Below are 18229 nucleotides of genomic sequence, written 5' to 3' on the forward strand. Positions count from 1 at the left end.
CATGCCTATGATCGTCATAGAAAAACACACAAGGTAGTGACCTGTCCACGCCAGCAAATTACTTTGCTTCCCATAGATATTCGTTATTAACACCCAACGATCTGGCAATTTGTTGATTGAGCCTCCTGGGCTTGGACCGACACCAAATCCCCCACCAAGGTCGGGTCTGTCTGTAACCCTTCATTCAGCTGCATCAGCAAATAGTCTCTGTCTCTCTGCCGGAATGGGAGTCCACTAGAAAGTTCCTCCTGCTGCTGCACGGCAAAATGTTGCTGATGACAGCAACAATATCATCAGTGGCAGCAACAGCAGCCAGCATCAGAGGCGGCTCCTGCTCCACTCATTTTGTTTTGCAGTCATTCGCATGTGTCATCCTCAGCGGCCGAGATGATGAGGCGCAAAATATGCCCAGGCTCAGTCGAAACTAAACTGCCTGCCAGCCATCCAGCCATCCAGCCATACAGACTTCCAACTTGCCAGCCAGCCAGTCAGACTCTCTGTCTGTCTGTCTGTTTGACTCACACAAAAAAAGAAATTAAAATAAAGCATGGAAAAAGACATGGCTTTAAGGGTCGCCTTTGTGGACACTCTTGCAAAACATTGCTCAAGTACCGCCCTAATTTCTTCCTAAATCAACATTCTCTTGAGATTGTTTTCGTACTAGAAGAAGTTCCATATTCTATCTACCATCTCACTCTATAGAACAATACATACTCTTATTTTGAAGTAATCTTTTCTCAGCGGCTCACATGGCATGGCCATGCCTTCCTGGAAGCCTCGAATATCACTCGATAGACTCTCTATAGGCTAACCCTTTTCTCCTTTAAGTGGCATGCTTCTGCTCCTAGTCAGAGTACCCTCTGAAAGGGAGGGTATTCGGCTACACAGCAAACAGACAAATGAGGACGGCGGCGGTGACATGATAGCCTGTGAACGCTGCTGTCTGCCGCCCGTCCTGTCTGCGCGTTGGTCTGCGCCGGCTTCGCTGCTGGCGTCGCGGCGCGTCGCTGGGGCTGCGGATGTGGCAGACGCTTTCCACGCTCGCCGACTGCTGCTGCATGCGTTGCACTTGCCACTGCCACAGCTCCTGCTGCTGCTGCTTGCTCGCAGCTCCTCTGTTATTCTGCTGCTCTGCTATATTTAAATACGCTGCGGGTTGCAATGAGCACGGTGCACGGTGTACGGTGCACGGTGCATGAGGCAAGCTGTGTGGCACTTCATTTGCTTCACAACTCATTCATGTTTTGTGCCACGGCATAGGCTGTGTATAGAAGAGAGCCAGACTGGCTGATAGAGCCCTAAGCTGAGGTAAACACTCTCTGCTCTGCTCTGCTCTGCCTGCCTCTTCTCGTCTGCGTCTGCCACACTGCCACGCTGTCTCGCTTCGCCTCATGTGGCAGCCTGCTGCTGCCTTGCCTCACCTACTTTCTGCACTTGGGCATTTGCTGGCTTCAGTCTCTGCCTGTGACTGTGACTGTGCCTGTGCCTCAGCCTCAGCTTCAGCGGGGTGGCTGCAACAACAAAAAAAGCTGCAAAAAAGTGGAAAAAAATATTGAAAAAAAACCTCCCCAGCTGCGCTGCCACCACTGCTGCTCCCTGGCGGCCCGAGTCCTGGGTATCGCTTACAACAAACACTTGCAACGTGGGCAAAGCTCCTCTTCAACTCTTGGCCCCCCGCCCCCATATGGGCTGGCAGCGACGTTAGCGTTAACGTTAACGTTAGCGTTAATGTTTACGGTGCGGCCCGGCTCGAGAAGTTCCCCGAGTTCTGTGCCTCGTCTCGACTGAGGAGGCAACTGAGGCCCAGAGGCAGCTGAGGCAGCTGAGGCACGGCTGCATTGCTGCCAGCCAGACCAGCCAGACCAGCCAGCCCAGCCAGGGAGGAGTCCGCAGTACGTTCGCGTGCTTTGCATACTTTGGTTGCATTTTTTCCAGCGCTGCTCCGCCACGTTCCGCTCTGTTCCGACCCGCGCACCGGCTGCAACACGGTAGCGCGCGATTTGTCCGTGCGAGCGAGTGAGTGATTTCCAGTCGGCAGGAGCTTGGGGGGATTCCCAGTTTGAACTGGCCGCTTTTTTGGCATCCTTTTGTTGCTGGTAATCATCGTTGGATCGTTGGCTTCGAGGCAGCAAACTGTGGCTTTTTTTCGGGGTTCGCGTTCGCGTTCGCTCCTCCTTTTGTCAGTCGTAATTTGCTTGCCATTTTCCGCGTCTCGTCCCGTCGCCGTTGCCGTCTCCGTCTCCGTGTGCGTGTGTTTTTGTGTTTCCGGCCTCGAATTTTCCCGCTCCCAAAGTTGGCCATTTTGGCGCCAGTTTTTTGCCGGCCTCCGGTATTGGCAGAGAGAGAGAGAGAGAGACCGACAGATTTGCGGCTAAAATCCTTCGATCCCAATGCCATAAATCAAATGGCATAATTGTGCGTGTGTGACCAGCGTCTAACGGGCATCCTGCATCGTTCATCCGGCAGTGCTCCAGCGTTGCGTGCCACCGAGCCTCGAGGACTCTCTGGACCACAACAAGTGGACAGACGGTGGGCCACCTGTCTGAGGAGGGGAAGTTTGGCGGATTATGTCTTTATAGGCCCGCCAGAGTCAACAAATCCCCGAACCAAATGAAGTGCCGTGGCATTTGATTAGAAGCAACGACTACTAAACGCCCACAAAGCCGCTTAATTTGTGTCCCGTGTCCCGTGTCCGTGCGAGTGTCTCTTGAGTTTGGGGCAGCAACAACGGCGTTGTATCACCTGTATCGATTGCCACAATACACCATGTAAGTAAATTAATCGACTTGCCAGTTGTCTGCGGCAGCTTGTTGCCGTTTCCACTGAGTGATTATTCAATCAACGATAGAATATCGCTGAATGGGGTTCATAATCATGGATTAGGGTCAATTCGGGGATATGTGGGGTGCACCCAAAACACGTGATGAGATGAGTGGCCCCGGAGAGCACTCTTAAAGCCACTTAAAGCCAAGTGTTTCGACAGCTATTACAAAAAATAACATTTTATTCATTTCATTTAAATAGTAATTTCCTTTGAATGTGTTGCTCTTAATTTGTAGCCTTTATTCCCTGCTGCAAAGAGCAGAGTCCAAGTGCTGCCATTTTCCCCAACTTATTTGGGTCTTAAGCCGAGAGCAAAACTACTATCACTCCCCCCCCCCCCCCCCCCCCCCCCCCCCCCCCCCCCCCCGCCGCGAAAATCCCATTTAATACAGCTCACTATTTGAATAGATCTGAGCTCTTTCTCCGTTTGTTTTCAGACTCGGAGCTGAATGGGGAATGGAGCTGCTCCGAGTTTAGCCGCCCGCAGGCGGAAGGCAAAGCTCCTTTTCAGCTGAGCTCAACTCATCTCAACTTTCGCATTGGACTTTGAATCCTTTTCGAGCCGTTCCCGAACCACAATGCAACCACAAAAACCACAGCAAACAAAAAAAATAAAGAAAAATATGAGGACACTTCAACTCTGTTGCAGCTCCAGACATATACCAGTACTCATTTATGCTGCCACCTACCTCCATCTATTCAGTCATCTGTGGCTCGTCTTATAGCCGTCTCTCGAACCATCCTCCCTGCACTTCGTCGCACACATACGCGCTCGTATCTCCGGTCTGGATTCATCTTAAATTTGCATAACAAGCGGATCTAGCAGCCATATCACACCCACCGTAATTATGTGCAAACAAACGCAGCAAATGAAATTTCAATTAAAAATCCAAGCGAATGGGGGGCACAAAAAGTGAAATCGAAGCCGTCGACATCACACGCTTTGTTGTTGGCGGACCATCGGCTGGTTGGGGGTTGGTACAGGGACTGCGTGCAAGTGCATCCACTCCAACCTCCACTTGGAGGGCTTCCCAGTCACAGTCACAGTCACAGTCGCAGCCACAGCGAGTTGCAAGTGCGTAGCCATCCATCCATCCATCCATCCAGTCAGTCAGTCAGGGAAAGGGAACCAGTCGAGTTGCGACTCAAAGTGAATGCCATGTGGCAAGTGCACCGTCAGATGCAGTGACATTGGCACACGAATCAAGCTGCTCACTCCCTGCCCCTGCCCTCACAGCTTTCCCCATCACTCCTCAAGTGACTGGCCGTGCAATTTTGTTGCCAACCTTGAGGGCGTCGGTAAGCCCGTTACCCGAGCTCCTGCTTCCAGCCCAGAGTCAAGGCTGTTTATTCCAGCGATGGGAGGGAGAGCTCTCCCTACTCACAGATCCCGGCTGAACTACACTGTTTTAGAGAGCATTCTAATGGGGAGCAAAATTATGCAAAGCCCCGATGGCGAGGGAAAGCAAAATCTATAAGCCAAACAGTTGAACCCGTAACGCCTGACTCCGAGGCTAGTAATATTCAACCTTGTAGCTAGTAATAGCTTCGAAGATATTGGATTTGGGGTGCAAGTGAGCCCCCACAATGTTAGAGAAACAGATGGGTTACGACTGTTACCATATTATCTTTGGAGGCTCTAATGAAACTAGGAAGAATTCTCTAAAACCATAGACAATTCTGCCAATATTTGACTGCCAAAATGTTGTTATCATTGGTTGAACGAATTTCGGATGCCTCTGCCAGGGTATTTTCAACTTCGTTTCACCAAAATGTAGCCTTAATTTTTGTTTTTCTTGTATTGCTTTTGGGTTTTTTTTATTCACGGCTAGCTATGTCAACATGGCAGCCAGCCAGCCAGCTCCGTCTCCAGCTCCAGCTCCAGTTCCTGTACTTCCCTCCCCATCATTATTGTGCGCCTTTTTGTGTGCATTGTTGTTGTGGGTGCTGGGGGCTTGGGGTTGGGGGTTGGGGGCTGGTGCCGTGGCTGTGGCCGTGGCTGAGTGCTGGGGCGACTGCAGCGGAGTTGCCATTGCAGTTAATTGAAAATACTAAATTTCCACTGTCTAGACGGCAAATTATATGACAATTGTTAGAGCACGCTCATGTTTGGCTTTCATATTAAAATTAATTACTCTGGCTGAATTTTGCATATAAAAATGTGCCGTGAAAGGCCATAAACAATGGGGCCATTGTCATGTGTGTTTATACACCCGTACCTGTGCTTGTGTGCGACGTCCTGTGACTGTGACGTCTGTCCGAGTGTTGTTTTGGCGTAATTTAAGCAAAGCCCCAGATCCGATTCCGTGCAATTTCTAGGACTTTCGTAATTAGAGTGCGAGGGCGAGCAGTTGCGGGGGTAATTAGAGAAAGTGCGTTGCACATTTTGGAAATTTCACACGCCTCAAAGGCCTCACACACACACAACACGAAAGGCCCCGGTAATTGCAGGGCCGCATAAAGTGCAGGAAATCACATTTGCGCCAGGAGTGAGAGTGCGATGAGCAGAGGAAATTGCACAAAATTTCAACAATAATTACAAACGGAAATCGTGTGCAGGCCGAAAACACCTTTGATCAGGTCTCGGACTCCTTTCCCCCCGGGTGCACAAACGTAAACAATTATTTAGCACTTAATAAACAACAAAATTGAAAATTTAAGACGCCACCAGGAGTCGGCTTGCGGCATATGCAAATTTCGAGCATTTACATGCATGTAATTACACTCTGATATAAATGGTATATGGCATTATTGCACGAGTATATGCATATATCTGGCTGGAGCTGGGGCTGGGGATGGGGCTGGGGCTGGAGCTGGGGGCTGGGGCCGGTTGCCGGGCCTGTGGCATGTGCCACTGACATTCATTAACTGGCAGTGGCAACCTTTCGAGGCAGCTGCAGCAAATAAACGTTGACAGTGGCAACCTTTCGAGGCGGCAACTGCAGTAAATAAACTTTGGCCAAGAACAGGCAGCATCTGCAGCTTCCGAAAATTGACTTAACTGATTTTCCATCCCCCCCTGTGCATTTTATTACGTGTTTATTATGCTAACAATGTGCCGAAAGTTTGCCGGGGCAGGAGGTCCTTCGAACTCTCACAGAGCATCTTTTCACAAATTCTATATCGGAATGTCTGCTTCTGCACTCATGGAATTTCTTGTGATACTCGCATACTTGAGAGCCACTTGTTCATTTGCTAAAAAGCAATCATCATACGCCCCATTGTCCAGCATTTCGGGAATTTCATCTGGCGTTTATTTATCAATATGAAAGGTATTCCCCAGCCACTTCCACACACCCAAATCAAAGACAAATTCAAATTTGTTCTCTCTGCAAGGACGAGTATATATAAATCAGTCCACCATCCAGGAGCCCAACCACTTGATGGCACCGCAGCCACACTCAATGACAACTGCAGCCCGTTGCGTGTGTGAGGCAGAGAAAACAGTAGCCACATTATTTTCATTAGGCCATTGTTTGTCTGGAGTCTTGGACATTTACGCATACGTATACTTTTCTTTCGTTTCTGGAGAGGAAGAACACCTGGAGCGGAGTGGGAAATGTTTGGCTGGGCATTATTTCGGCTGGGCGGCCGACATTTCCATTTCATTTTTCGACACACTCCAAACAAAACGACAAACAACAAGCATAGTCTTGGGCTCCGAATCCTTTACATACCCTCGATGGAATAGTGATCCGATCTGTAAAGTCTGATGGCCAGCTATATGGTAATTTGATCCGACCTGGAGTGTTCCTAGATAGCATTCAAATTGAGGCAATGTGAGATATTTAATGGGTGCAGGAATATGCTTTCTTAAACGAGTTCCAAAACAAATGGTTAAAATCAAAATTCCTTCTCCAACGGCATTGTAGAGGGGTACAAACGGGGGGGCAAGGCCCTCTTGCAAATAGTTGGAGGACGACTTTGCCTTTGTCTTTTGTCTGTGACCCGAGGGCGCAGTCGGTTCCCGTTCCCCCTCTCAGGGAGATTTCTCTCCGTCTGTCTGCCTCTCTGTTTGTGTACTCCCTGAGTGTTTGGGTGTGTTGGCCGGTCCGGTCCGGTCCGGTCCGGTCCATCTGTCATTTTAAGTGGCTTATTCATATGCAAGTGGCTTCCGGGGCTAAACATATTCAAGTGTTTTAGTGGCTCGTGTACATGACCGAGCATTATCATTAAGTGCTTATAGGCAGGATCCCAACCCTGTCTTCCTCTGACCATCTGTCTGCGTGGGTGAACAATGACTGTTATTAACACAAATTGATATGCCAGGCCCTGCTCCTGCTCCTGCTCTTGCTCCGAACAGCACCTGGATGGGGTACTAAGGCTTTAATGGCCATACCCTGACCCTGGCCCTGGCCGGAAGTATCCCAAACAACATTACGCATACGCTCTTTTGCACTAAGCCTGTCGCCGTCTCTCTCGCTCTCACTCTCTCACTCTGTGTGTTGCACTTTTCCTTTGCAGCTGCTATGAAGGCAACGTCCAGCAGCACCCCGCCCAACACCAGCAGCAGCAGCAGCGCCGCCAGCAGCAGCAGCCATCCCCAGGAGCCATCCCTGGCGGGGACGGCGGCCACCACTGCCGGGGCGAGCACCTCGAAGCCCCACCGGCTGGCCAAGGTATCGTTCGCACCGCTGGACATCGGCGTGCCGACGGTGGCCACGTGATACGCGAACACGATGCCCAACCACAACATCGTGTGCGAGTGGCTGCGCACCATCGGGCTGGCCCAGTACGGGGAGAGCTTCCTGGAGAACGGCTACGACGAGCTGGAGATCTGCAAGCAGATCGGCGAGATCGATCTGGATGCCATCGGCGTGGACAATCTGTCGCATCGCGGCAAGCTCTTGAAGAGCGTCCGCATGCTGCGCGAGAAGGGGGCGGCCATTGTCTATGTGCTCATCAACGATCCGAAGGCGCTCAGCAACAGCAACGAGATCCTGGCCTCCGACTGTGATACGCCCGTGACCATGAAGGAGCTGGAGGCGGTCATGAAGCGGCACCTCGAGGCCGACGGCATCCGCCTCACCGCCCACCCGTACTCCACACCGGTAAGTACTCCCAGCCCCCAGCCCCCAACAACTATCCTGGCAACTAGCCAGTCGTCCAAGCGATGGCTCTCTTATCTTGGCCATTCTGCTTGGGGCCCGCCAATTTGCTGCAGCCTCCGCCTCCTGCCCCACGGGAAGCAACGTGTGACAGTCGCCGGTGCGCTGTGTGCGCTCTAATGTGAAATTAACACGATTTTAATTTAGTTAAACCGAGTGGCCAACCGACACCGAGGGCCTCCCGCCCCCCGCTGGGTTTAGCCTTTCTGTAGCCTGTTTATTTTATTATTCGAGCCAGCAGCCAGCAGCCAGCATTCTGGTCCCAGGTCGGAGACCAAAATGATTTTGCATTGCGTTAATTTTGTTTATTTTTGGCACTCGCGTATTTTTTGGTCAATTCTGTTGGCTGTTGGCTTACAGATAAAACTGTACATTGTGGCCGGGGTCTGCAGAGGGGGAGGAGCTGAATGTGTATTGTGTGGCAGCGGAACAATTAAACGATCGGCTAAAACGGCCAGACCAGCAAAATGGACAGCCCCAGCACCGAAGTACAGTACAGACTGCACCAGTATCAGCTATGCCCACGAGAGTGCTCTCAAGGAGAACTCTCCCTCTCTCCGTGTCTCCCTGTCGCATGCCCCACTGTTCTTTGGGGGGGCTAGAAATGCATATTGAAAGCCCCTTGGGCTTGGGATTGCTTCCCTTTGTCTGTAGTTTATTTTTTCATGAATGTTCTGTACTCGTATCTGTGTTTGGTTACGTGTATCTTTGTATGCTTGTGAGTGTGTGGAAAACATGTCACTGGTTCAGGGCCGCCGCCTGCATTCCGCCAAAGAAATCCAATGCAATGCAAAGGCAAATAGATGCGAAGCGAGGCTGCCTCCATTTAAAGTTATTTCAAGAGGTGCCTCTGCTAGGGCCCGAAGAAGAAGAAGAAGGAGGAGGAGGAGGCGCAGGAGGAGGACTTCATTTAAGGGCGTGGCAGTACTGAGCCTATTGAGCACGCATAGAGTGTTGACAGTTGCCAGACCCGACCGAGACTCGTCAGATGCTGATGCTGTCGCTGATGTCGATGATGTTGCAGCTGCTTAATATGCAGGCCACGCTGCCACTTCCACTTCCACTTCCACGCAAAGAGCCCAAAAAGTGTGCAGTCTGCGGAGTCGACTCCTCGTTGAATGTGTGAAAACTTTGTCATAGGCTTGTGCCTGCATCGGCCTCTGCTGCTTTGCATTTTAATTAGCGGCTCTCTTTATTCCTCCGCCGAGTACTTAACATAGTTTGTCTGGCGAGATGTGGTTAAATATTTACGATTGTTGGCTCAAATTGAAACGGAACTTTAAGACCGAAATGAAATTATACCATATGGATGGCTAGACGACAGGTGTCTGTGGGGGGTCCGACCGCGGAGTCCCTCCAGATGCGGGGAAAGGAGGAGCTGGCTGCCAGACTTCTTGGCTTCTGGCACGAGCCGGGCAGAGCTGCTCTGCACTCCGTCTGAGCCATGTTGACGCGCGGGCTGCAACTTCAACTAATTGCACTTTGCGCTGATGAGACAGACATCTATCTGTGAGTGTGTGGGTGTGCGTATGTTTGTTTGTATCTTTGTCTGTGTGTTTGTCTGTCTGACAGCTGCAGACAAGTTGCAGTTGAGCACAAATGTTTGCATGTGCATTACATGAATGCGACGCTAAATGAATTTTCCAGCCAACCCTCCTCTAACTCGTAGAGAGCTCTCTGGAATAGAAAGATGCACACAGATACTGCAGATGCAGATACAGATACAGATACAGATACAGACACAGATACTGCTGCCGGGGGCACGATGGAGCTAGGGGATGCTTCAATGACCGCTTTGAATGTCAAACAGGACACATTTAAGTGGCAGCCTCACGCTAATTACCGGAAGATATTAACACTTGTGTGGCTCCTGCACCAGTCTGTCTGTCTTCAAGGAGCTGCTTTTGACCCTGGCCTTAGTGGACTGCATTGCGGTTGAGTCTTAGCCATCTCTCTGTCTTTCCGTCTCTCTTTTGCAGGAGGGCAAGCGTGGATATCTGGAGGGACTGGCCGCCCACTACAGCAAGCAGATCAACATGCCGTACGAGGACGTGCTGGATGCCATCGAACAGGTGCGCCTATCCAAGTGGAAGGAGCGGCATGTGCGCATCTCGACGGGGCACACGCTCACCCGCCGCCTCGCCGGCGTTCCGGGCTCCAGCAGTTCCGGCGGAGGACTGGTTAGCTCCTCCGTGATGCCCACCAGCCACAGCCAGCCGCTGTATGTGCCCGGCAAGTATTTGGTAAGCGGAACGAACTCTTGGCTTTTTACGGCCCGAGTGCTTTTACGACTCCCGGCATCCCGAACTCCCGGCTAATCAGACCCTAATTCATCTCGTTCATTATGCATGTGTGCGCCGCACGGACCTCCAGCCCTCCAGCTGCCTCTCGAACCGCGAGGAGAACGAGATCTACAGCTACACGCAGAACGATTTGGCCAATCGGATGGCCCGCAACGCCATCGACTCCAAGTCGGCCCTCAATCTGAACGGGATGCAGCACAGCTATCCGGGGGCGCGCACCAATTTCTTTTACGACTTTTCCGCAACAGGTAAGGGACGAGAAGGAGGAGGAGGAGGAGGAGGAGCAGGAGCAGGAGCAGGACGGGGCTCCTGCCAGAGGTTAGAGACACTTCGGCGGCTCTTTGGTTTTTATGGCTTTTAATTCAATTAAATTGGTTTGCGCTTAAACTTTGTCTGTCTGGTTAATCAAATGAACTCCTCTGTCGGTCGGTCTGGCTTGACTGTTTGTTTGATTCTCGGTTTTGATTGTTTGTTTGCCTTCTTTCCGGGATCTCTCAATCTGGAATCGGCTCTATTCGGATCTGCCCCCACCAGAGGGCCGCAACAAGAACAAGCAGCGGCGCACGGTCTTTGCCCGCTTCCTGCAGGGCCTGCGGCAGAGCGGCGACGAGCTGAACGCCACCGAGGGAATGCAGCTGAAGGTGAGTGGAAATGGGAAAAATTCAGGGCTTCATTGCGTGGCTGGGATGGGATGGGGAGCTTCCGCTTCCGCTTCCGTAAGTGTTCTTTTACCGAATGGCACGATTTGCTGCCATTTTCATTGCATTTCCGTCAAGAGAGCGGCATTTCCGCCTTGACATTCGTCGGCTAAACATACACCACTCTATAATCTCCTTAAGACTTATGAATATGGTGAGAGTTTTGCACATTTCCCGCTTCTTCAGTACTGATGCCACTCTCCCGGGAAGCCATGAAAAGTTCTATAATTTGGAGGCAACTTCAAAGCATTTCCTTGCCACATTCAAAACAAAAACTTTCCCTGGTCTCTGTCGCTGCTATCCCCCTTCTGTTTAATGTCGAATTTCAGCAATGGACAACTTTGGCCATCGCTTCCGTGGACATGGCGTGGGTGGGTGGCCACGGGGGCTACTTATAAAATTAAATTAAAATAGAAAAACCGCGTAAACCTACAAATAACAACGACAGCAGCAGCAGCAACAACAAAGGGAAGTGGGGGGGAAAGTCCTCTGCTAAAGGGGGGGACCAGCGTGCGGGGGGCGGGGGTTGAAAACTTTATCAAGGCTAAGCCGATAAAAGGCAATTACCGTTAATTGCGTTGACTTGGCCAAGGCAAGCGGGCCAAAACCAGACAATGACAACACTGGCAAAGAGCAAAGAGCACAGGCAGGAGGACAGGAGGACAGGAGGACAGGCGGACAGCAGGACAGGACATGTGCCGGATGCAAATGCCAGACTCGCAGATATGAACTGCCGATGGGAGGAGCAGGAGGAGTATGATGAAGAGGCAGATGCAGATACAGAGGCAGGGCAAGTGGCAGCGGCACTGGCAGGGAGTGCAGAGCCGCAGCTGCAAGTGCAAGTGCCAGATACAGATACAGATACAAATGCCCAGGACAGAGGAGTGCCGAGCAGTAGCACTGGTAAGAGGCCAACAGGCTACTGGGAGCACTGGGATTGTCAAGGGCCTGGAGCACGTTCCTGGGGCCTTCTCCGGCCTCCGGGTCATTTGCACCTTTGCGCGTTCCGCCTTTTTTTGCGGTTGCCATTGGGCAACTAGATGGAGATGGAGATGGAGATGGACAGGGGGGCATCTAGCGGCTTGGATGGTCCACAGGTAACTGGATTCCCTACACACGATTGTCCTTTTTTTCCGTGCGCATTTGTTTTTATTATTTCAGGCGTGCCAAAGTGTTTTGTTCGGTATGTTCTCTCTTCATTTGGGGGCGGGGTGGAGAGGGGCTTTTCCACCCTCAATTTTCATTCTCTTTTTTTTTTTTTGTGTATTTCGGCTCCTGAGAGAGTTTATAACTTTTCGTGTTTTACGGCTGTTGTCCGGTTTTCCTTTTGTGTCCTTTACTCTTTGCTCCTTTGCTGCTTCTAGGGAGCTGCTGCTGCCGGCGCTGTTCATTTAATATTTAAGCACAATTTGCCGCCGTCCAGGACCGGACCCGGACCACGCCAAGGACTCTTCTTGGGCCCCCTCCCCTGCCACTCTCCTGGCGAGTTTTGCGGTCAATTTGGAAAATGACTTGGGCTAAGCACTGGCGACAATTGTGCTCCGACTCCGTGTTTCAGTTCAGTTCTCGGGACAACTTCTTTTGTGTTTTTTGGGCAGTGCTGTGCTGTGTGTCCTTTGGCACTCATTACCTTTCCCTCCCCGGCAGCCCCCCCGGCAACATCTGCCACTTGGAGGAGGAGCAGAAGGAGGGATGCCAAAGGTCACACGGAGCGTATGTCTAAACTGCTTCGCAAACTCTGCTGCTCGGTTCCGGGCCTGGTCCTAGCCCTGGTCCTGGCCACGCTCTCATTATGCGGTCTGCTGCGGAAATGTTGCTTTGGGGAAATTCAGTTGGGGCTGTCGCTGGCGTTGGCCTTTCATTATACTTATTCGTATTCGCCGCTTTTCATTTGACATTTCCATTTTGAAGTTCTGGGGGCTGCGGTCCTTTCTGTTTGGAGGTGTCGATTTGTTTTATGCCGTGGCTCCGGTCTGGTGTGGTCTTTTTTCGCAAGTTAATGAAGTAATCATGGGCGGAGGACAGAAGTACGAGTAACATCTATCTACCATTTGCCATTCCAGACAAACGAGCGACTGAGGGCCTGCAGCACGATGAAGCGACCTGAGCCGCACCAGGACTTTGAGAAGACCATTCAGAGAGTAAATATGAGAGTCCCCCAGCCCCCACTGGCCCCCATTCCATGACCGACTAATGTATCTTTGGCCTTTTTGTACCCAGCTCAAGACACAAAAGGCGGCCCAGAAGAAGCCCGCCAGCGCGCCCATGGACATTGCGTGTCACGAACGGAACAAGGAGGTGGCCCTGGCCCATGCCCACGTCAACGAGATGCCGCTGAACAACTACACGAAGCATCCCTAGGACACGGCCCTAAGCAGCGCTGCTGCTTAAGATCGACGCTAAACAATCGAACCCCCAATCAACACACAGGCATTTCAATCGATTCAATCTTTCAATCAGGTGATACACATGTTAGGCAAGCAGGAATCGGAGCGTAGTCTACTCGTATTACTCGAAGAGGCTTAGAGACTTAGGGATAGTTAAGGATAGGGATAACGAAGATCAACGAAGCAATATAGCAATACGTATATGTAGCCATAGATTTAGTGGAGTTTGACTTACCTCTAGAACTAATTGAATTACCTAGAACCTTACCTGATCGCCACCTGAACTATCTCTCGTGTATAGTCACCACCTAGGATAGCACCCCCTATAGCTCCTCTATATATAACTCTCACTTTGTTTCGTTTGCACCCTCTCCATTGATGCCTCCCCACAGACTCCCACTCAAAATCGCCATACAGAATCAATCAGTTCAGGCTCTTGCCCCGAAGTCTATCAACAATTATTTCGAACACCCCGAGAACACACAGAACACACAGTCTGCGAATGCGGCACCATACTCCGCTGGGAAATGTTGACAAAACGCAAAAATCCAACAAGCTTAACGCTAAATCAACACCCATACAGACCGAGAGGGGACACACACACACGCACGCACGCAGGGAGGGAGAGGCGGGGATACATACTCTCCCACAGATAGGGAGCCCGAGCCCAAGCCCGAACCCGATCCCGGGCCGGCAAACTTGTCCTAACCGCAGACGTTGCACAGACAGACACTGACGGAGCAGACGGACGGACGGCTCTGACTGTGTGGCATTTCCGTTTCAACTTGGCATTGCATCGATTTTGGTCTTTGGTTTTTCGGGTGCGTGGCACATGGTGCGGCTTTCAGGGAGCGGGTGCTCCTGCGGGTTGCAGCTGCAGCTGCAGCTGCAGGCGGCCTTTGCCATTTGCCATTTGCCTTTTTTGCATTTTAATTGCATGTTGCGCCCGAAAGTATGCAACGAACTTGCCCCGGACCCACATAGACACACAGGCATCCGTGTGCAGAGGAGTGTTGCATGTTTCTGATCTGTCCTGCTGCGACAGAGAATGCGATTTGCATTTTTGAGCCGTGCAAAGGCATTTGAAATTCGTTTTTAATTTTGTTTGCTTTTTGGCCAAGAGGCATTCACCGACCGCCCGACCGACCGACCATTCGATGGAGCCATCGGCTCGCGGTTGTCTTTGCCATTTGCCAAAACTCCCTGGCACCACCCGTGCTCGTGTTATTAAATGTCTGGGGCTGCCACGAAATTGAAACATTTAGTGGCTACGTGAGCGGGCGCCAGCGCCAGCGCCAGTGCGTGCCAACGATGCTCATTTCCGGTTCCGCTTGTCGCCGAAACTGCAATTAGCTCAAGCACTTAAGGCCCGGACCGGTCTCCCGTGGAAAGTTGGAAATATGTAGTTTGTCGCAGAATTAAAGGTTTTTTGTCAGCATTTCGATTGAACAACACTCGTCCGAGTACTCGTATATAAATATTCGTTTAATTGATAGAATAGGTTTTTTTCTTTGATTTGTTTCAATTGGTTTTTAGCTTGTGTTAACGTGCAATTAACTCGGCCAGGCCTCGATGATCATTTTATTTAAATTAAATTAAGTGCAACAGAGCCTCCGCAGAGAGGCGTCCCCGTCCCCATCCCCGTCCCCCACCCCACAGCCACCCAGCCAGCCATCCACCCAGCCATCCAGCCATCCAGCAATAGTGAAAATAGTATAGACAAACAAACAAACAAATGCAAACAGTGAAAAAAGGTGAAATTAAATATAGGCAAAGTGAAAACAAAGCAACAAAACTCTGGCCGGTGCCGTGCAGTCAAGTGTAAAATGGTGCGCCAGTTTAATATACATATAATTGTTTAACTACATATAAATATACATACACATATACAGCTACAGCTACAGATACAGATATTCTCATACACATAAATGGCTCGAAACAATGAGAGCCCCGTCAGCAGATACATACATATAGATACATAAGCACCGTTTATGTGTAAAATGGATAAAAACAAAGTCAAATTTTCGTATTCCACGCTTCCTTTAATCGCAAACGAAAAACGAATACAGTCCCCGGACTATAGGTAATATATCAACTAAATCAGGCGAAGGAATCACTTGTGCGTAAGCCCCAATCACAATTTAAATTAAGCAGCCCCCCACAAATCAATCGTATGACATAGTTTTGGGCAGTAGAGAGAACCTCGGCAGATGCACGGCAATCAGGAGCTGCTCAGCCAAATGACAGAACAGACTAATGGCCAAGTGCACTCGGGAGTGCCACAAATCATAATGGAGAAGAAGTAGCCAGCAGAGAGGGCCCCGTAGGAGACTTCCTTCCCTTGGAAATGTGTTCAGTTAAGCAATTAGGCGAAAAATCAATAAATAGCCATATATATTTATTAGTTTACTATGAATATTGATGACTCTTACAATATACAATATATAGATATACACGAATATACATATATTTACTGGTAGCTACATATATTTACAATTAAAGTCTATGGACGATGGTCAACAAATTTCAATTTACATACGTAAGTGTTTAAGCAAAATGCCAAAAGCATTTCAAATGCAAATGGAGAAAAATGTACACGAGTAAGTCATGAAAAAATGCAAATATATATGCGAATATACATATACATACAAATTGATTGCAAAACAAATAAATAATATTTATGAAAATAGAGCACGCGTGAAAGCGTGTCAAAATTATTTGACTTCCACACACACACACACACAACACACACAACACACCCATCCCAACCCATTCCATCCCATGTAATCGTTCAAATATATTCATATATTTACAGATGTATGTGTGTAGTAGTGCTATCTATGTGTATACAACCAACCAGGCCCATATGTACTTTAAATAAATATTTAGCAAACGTATGGAATATGTTGCAATTGTAATCGCAGAGCAACAAAAAGGGTAGAAAATCTGCATATGTTATGTGGAAACTTTTGGAAACAGTCAATTGAATCCTGCATTTTTTAAGTTCTATTCGAAAACAGAAATAAAGAGAGTTTTTCCACACCAAAGTTGCTCAATGGGCGAGGTGTTTCGCTAGAGGGAGGAGGGTGTCATCCCCCTTTAAAGTATTCCATCAGTAAATCATTTTATCCCCAGCCCCGGGCCGTAGATGATTGATGATTGCTTTTGAAGCGTCCTCTCTCTCTCTCTCTCTCTATCCCTCTCTGGGTGAAAGGAGCTGATATTGTGATTGCTCTTACATCCACACCTTCAAGGGGAAGCAAGCGGAACCTTAGGCACTTAAGGTAGGTACAGCAAAAGGGGCTCTAGATGGCAGGGAGGCTATGGCATGTGAATATAACGCAAATTAACAAAGTTATCTGGCAGTACGAAGACTATTTCAATACTTAGGATTGCACTTGTAAAGATAATGAGCAACTATAGAGATAGAAGGCACAGATTGGCGGCAGTCATTTAGGACACTGCAATGAATCAATATAACCATCATTATACTATACCAAAACATATATGTCGAGACTGCACATCTCGAGACTGACATTAGATGAATGAGTGACCTCTTTAAAGTGGTTCAAACTCCTTGAAAACTCCTTGCTTGTAACGAGAAAAGGGATAAAAAAGGTAACCTAAGTCCCCTCCACTTTCGAGCTTGAAAGATGCCCAGCATTCAGCTGCCATCAGTATTTATTCTGCAGGTCGATCAACTTACCAATTATTTGGTTTCTATTAAAATATACTCGTACGTATGCAAATCCACACTCGGCCCAAATCGAGGCTAGAGAAGGGTCGAAGTAGACGCCTGCCGTATCCCATTAAAACAAATGAAAGCAATTTGTGTGGAGGGTGCGGGGCAGAAAGAAATGCAGTGCCGGGCTCCTACTCGAATATTCCCAAACAAATATGCAGGTCTCCTCTGTGCCACACTGCCGCATGGCCCCCCCCCCTGCTCTCACAGTTCGAACTTCGAACGTGTCATTGTAAGTTCAAGTGTAGCCAAGAGCATCGGCATCCTGCAGCGGCACTCGCAGCAGCTGGAGTGGGATCGGGAGCAGCAGCAGGAGCTGGAGCAGAAGTCCTCCAGCTGACTCCAGCTCTGGAGCGGACCTGGATGAGTGCTGATGATGATTGTTGGCATCGCAATGAAGAGGGGGGGATCGGACTGGGACTGGGACTGGGACTGCCACTGGTAGTGGGACTTTTCGGGCCTGGTCTGGTCTGTGACGATTGTGATGGGCACAAAAGCCAACGGCTCATGAAAAATGCATGCGACTCGGCTGGCTCATATGTTTTATGGCTTGTTGAATTCCGTTGCTGCCCCGTCAGTGCCTCGCTCCCCCCCTCCCCCATTGTAGTTCAAGTTGTAGTCAAAGTCGCAGCACACAGCCGTAGAGCCTGTTAAATTAATAAAGGACACGCCGGCAGGACCCTGACAAAAATTTGTATGCGGCCAAAGTTGAGGTTTGTTTTCCAACAGCTGTGCAGGAGACGTCCTGTCAAAGCTGCCAGCTGTCCGAGGAAGAGGCATGGGGGTGCCTGGAACCCCAGTAGGATAGAGCAGGACAGGGATAATATGTTTAATTTTCCCTTACATATACCCAACCCCCTGCTCTCTTATGGTTTCATATTTTTTTGGTCCAGTGGTTGTTTTGGGGACTTTCCGCAGCCTTAGATTCAGCTTCTGTTTCAGCTTCAGCTTCAGCTTTTGTTTTCTTTGATTTTATGAGGCCCCACCCGCTCCCCCACCCCCACCCACACCCATACCCGCATCCGTATTTGTCTAACGGACTGTAAACTTCTCTACCCCTTACTCCTTTCCTACATGTGTGTGTGTGTGTGGTTTCGAGGGGTTCATTTCTTGTCTTCCCTTCCCTTCCCTTTCTCCGTTTTTTTTTTTTTATAAATTTTAATTTCCG

General features: G+C 49.6%; 1 protein-coding gene across 1 annotated transcript; it reads left to right on the plus strand.

The window, feature by feature from the left end:
• Window positions 1-7426: 7426 nt before the first annotated feature.
• On the plus strand, window positions 7427-13534 carry LOC6588296. The gene is made up of 6 exons (XM_002013756.2): window positions 7427-7874; window positions 9911-10174; window positions 10305-10482; window positions 10769-10875; window positions 12996-13073; window positions 13153-13534. Exons 1-6 carry the CDS (start codon window positions 7503-7505, stop codon window positions 13291-13293), a joined length of 1140 nt encoding a protein of 379 aa, XP_002013792.2. The 5' UTR covers window positions 7427-7502; the 3' UTR covers window positions 13294-13534.
• Window positions 13535-18229: the final 4695 nt, after the last annotated feature.

The sequence above is a fragment of the Drosophila persimilis genome, unplaced genomic scaffold (assembly GCF_003286085.1).
Source record: "Drosophila persimilis strain 14011-0111.01,24,50 unplaced genomic scaffold, DperRS2 tig00000000-arrow-pilon, whole genome shotgun sequence".
Classification (NCBI taxonomy): Eukaryota; Metazoa; Arthropoda; class Insecta; order Diptera; family Drosophilidae; genus Drosophila; species Drosophila persimilis.

What these genes read in the sequence shown, in the direction of transcription:
- LOC6588296 (XM_002013756.2), top strand. Translation starts at nt 7,503, where the DNA reads ATGCCCAACCACAACATCGTGTGCGAGTGGCTGCGCACCATCGGGCTG. An exon ending in CCCACCCGTACTCCACACCG is followed by an intron (nt 7,875 to 9,910) that starts GTAAGTACTCCC and finishes TCTCTTTTGCAG; the next exon opens with GAGGGCAAGCGTGGATATCT. An exon ending in CCGAGGGAATGCAGCTGAAG is followed by an intron (nt 10,876 to 12,995) that starts GTGAGTGGAAAT and finishes TTGCCATTCCAG; the next exon opens with ACAAACGAGCGACTGAGGGC.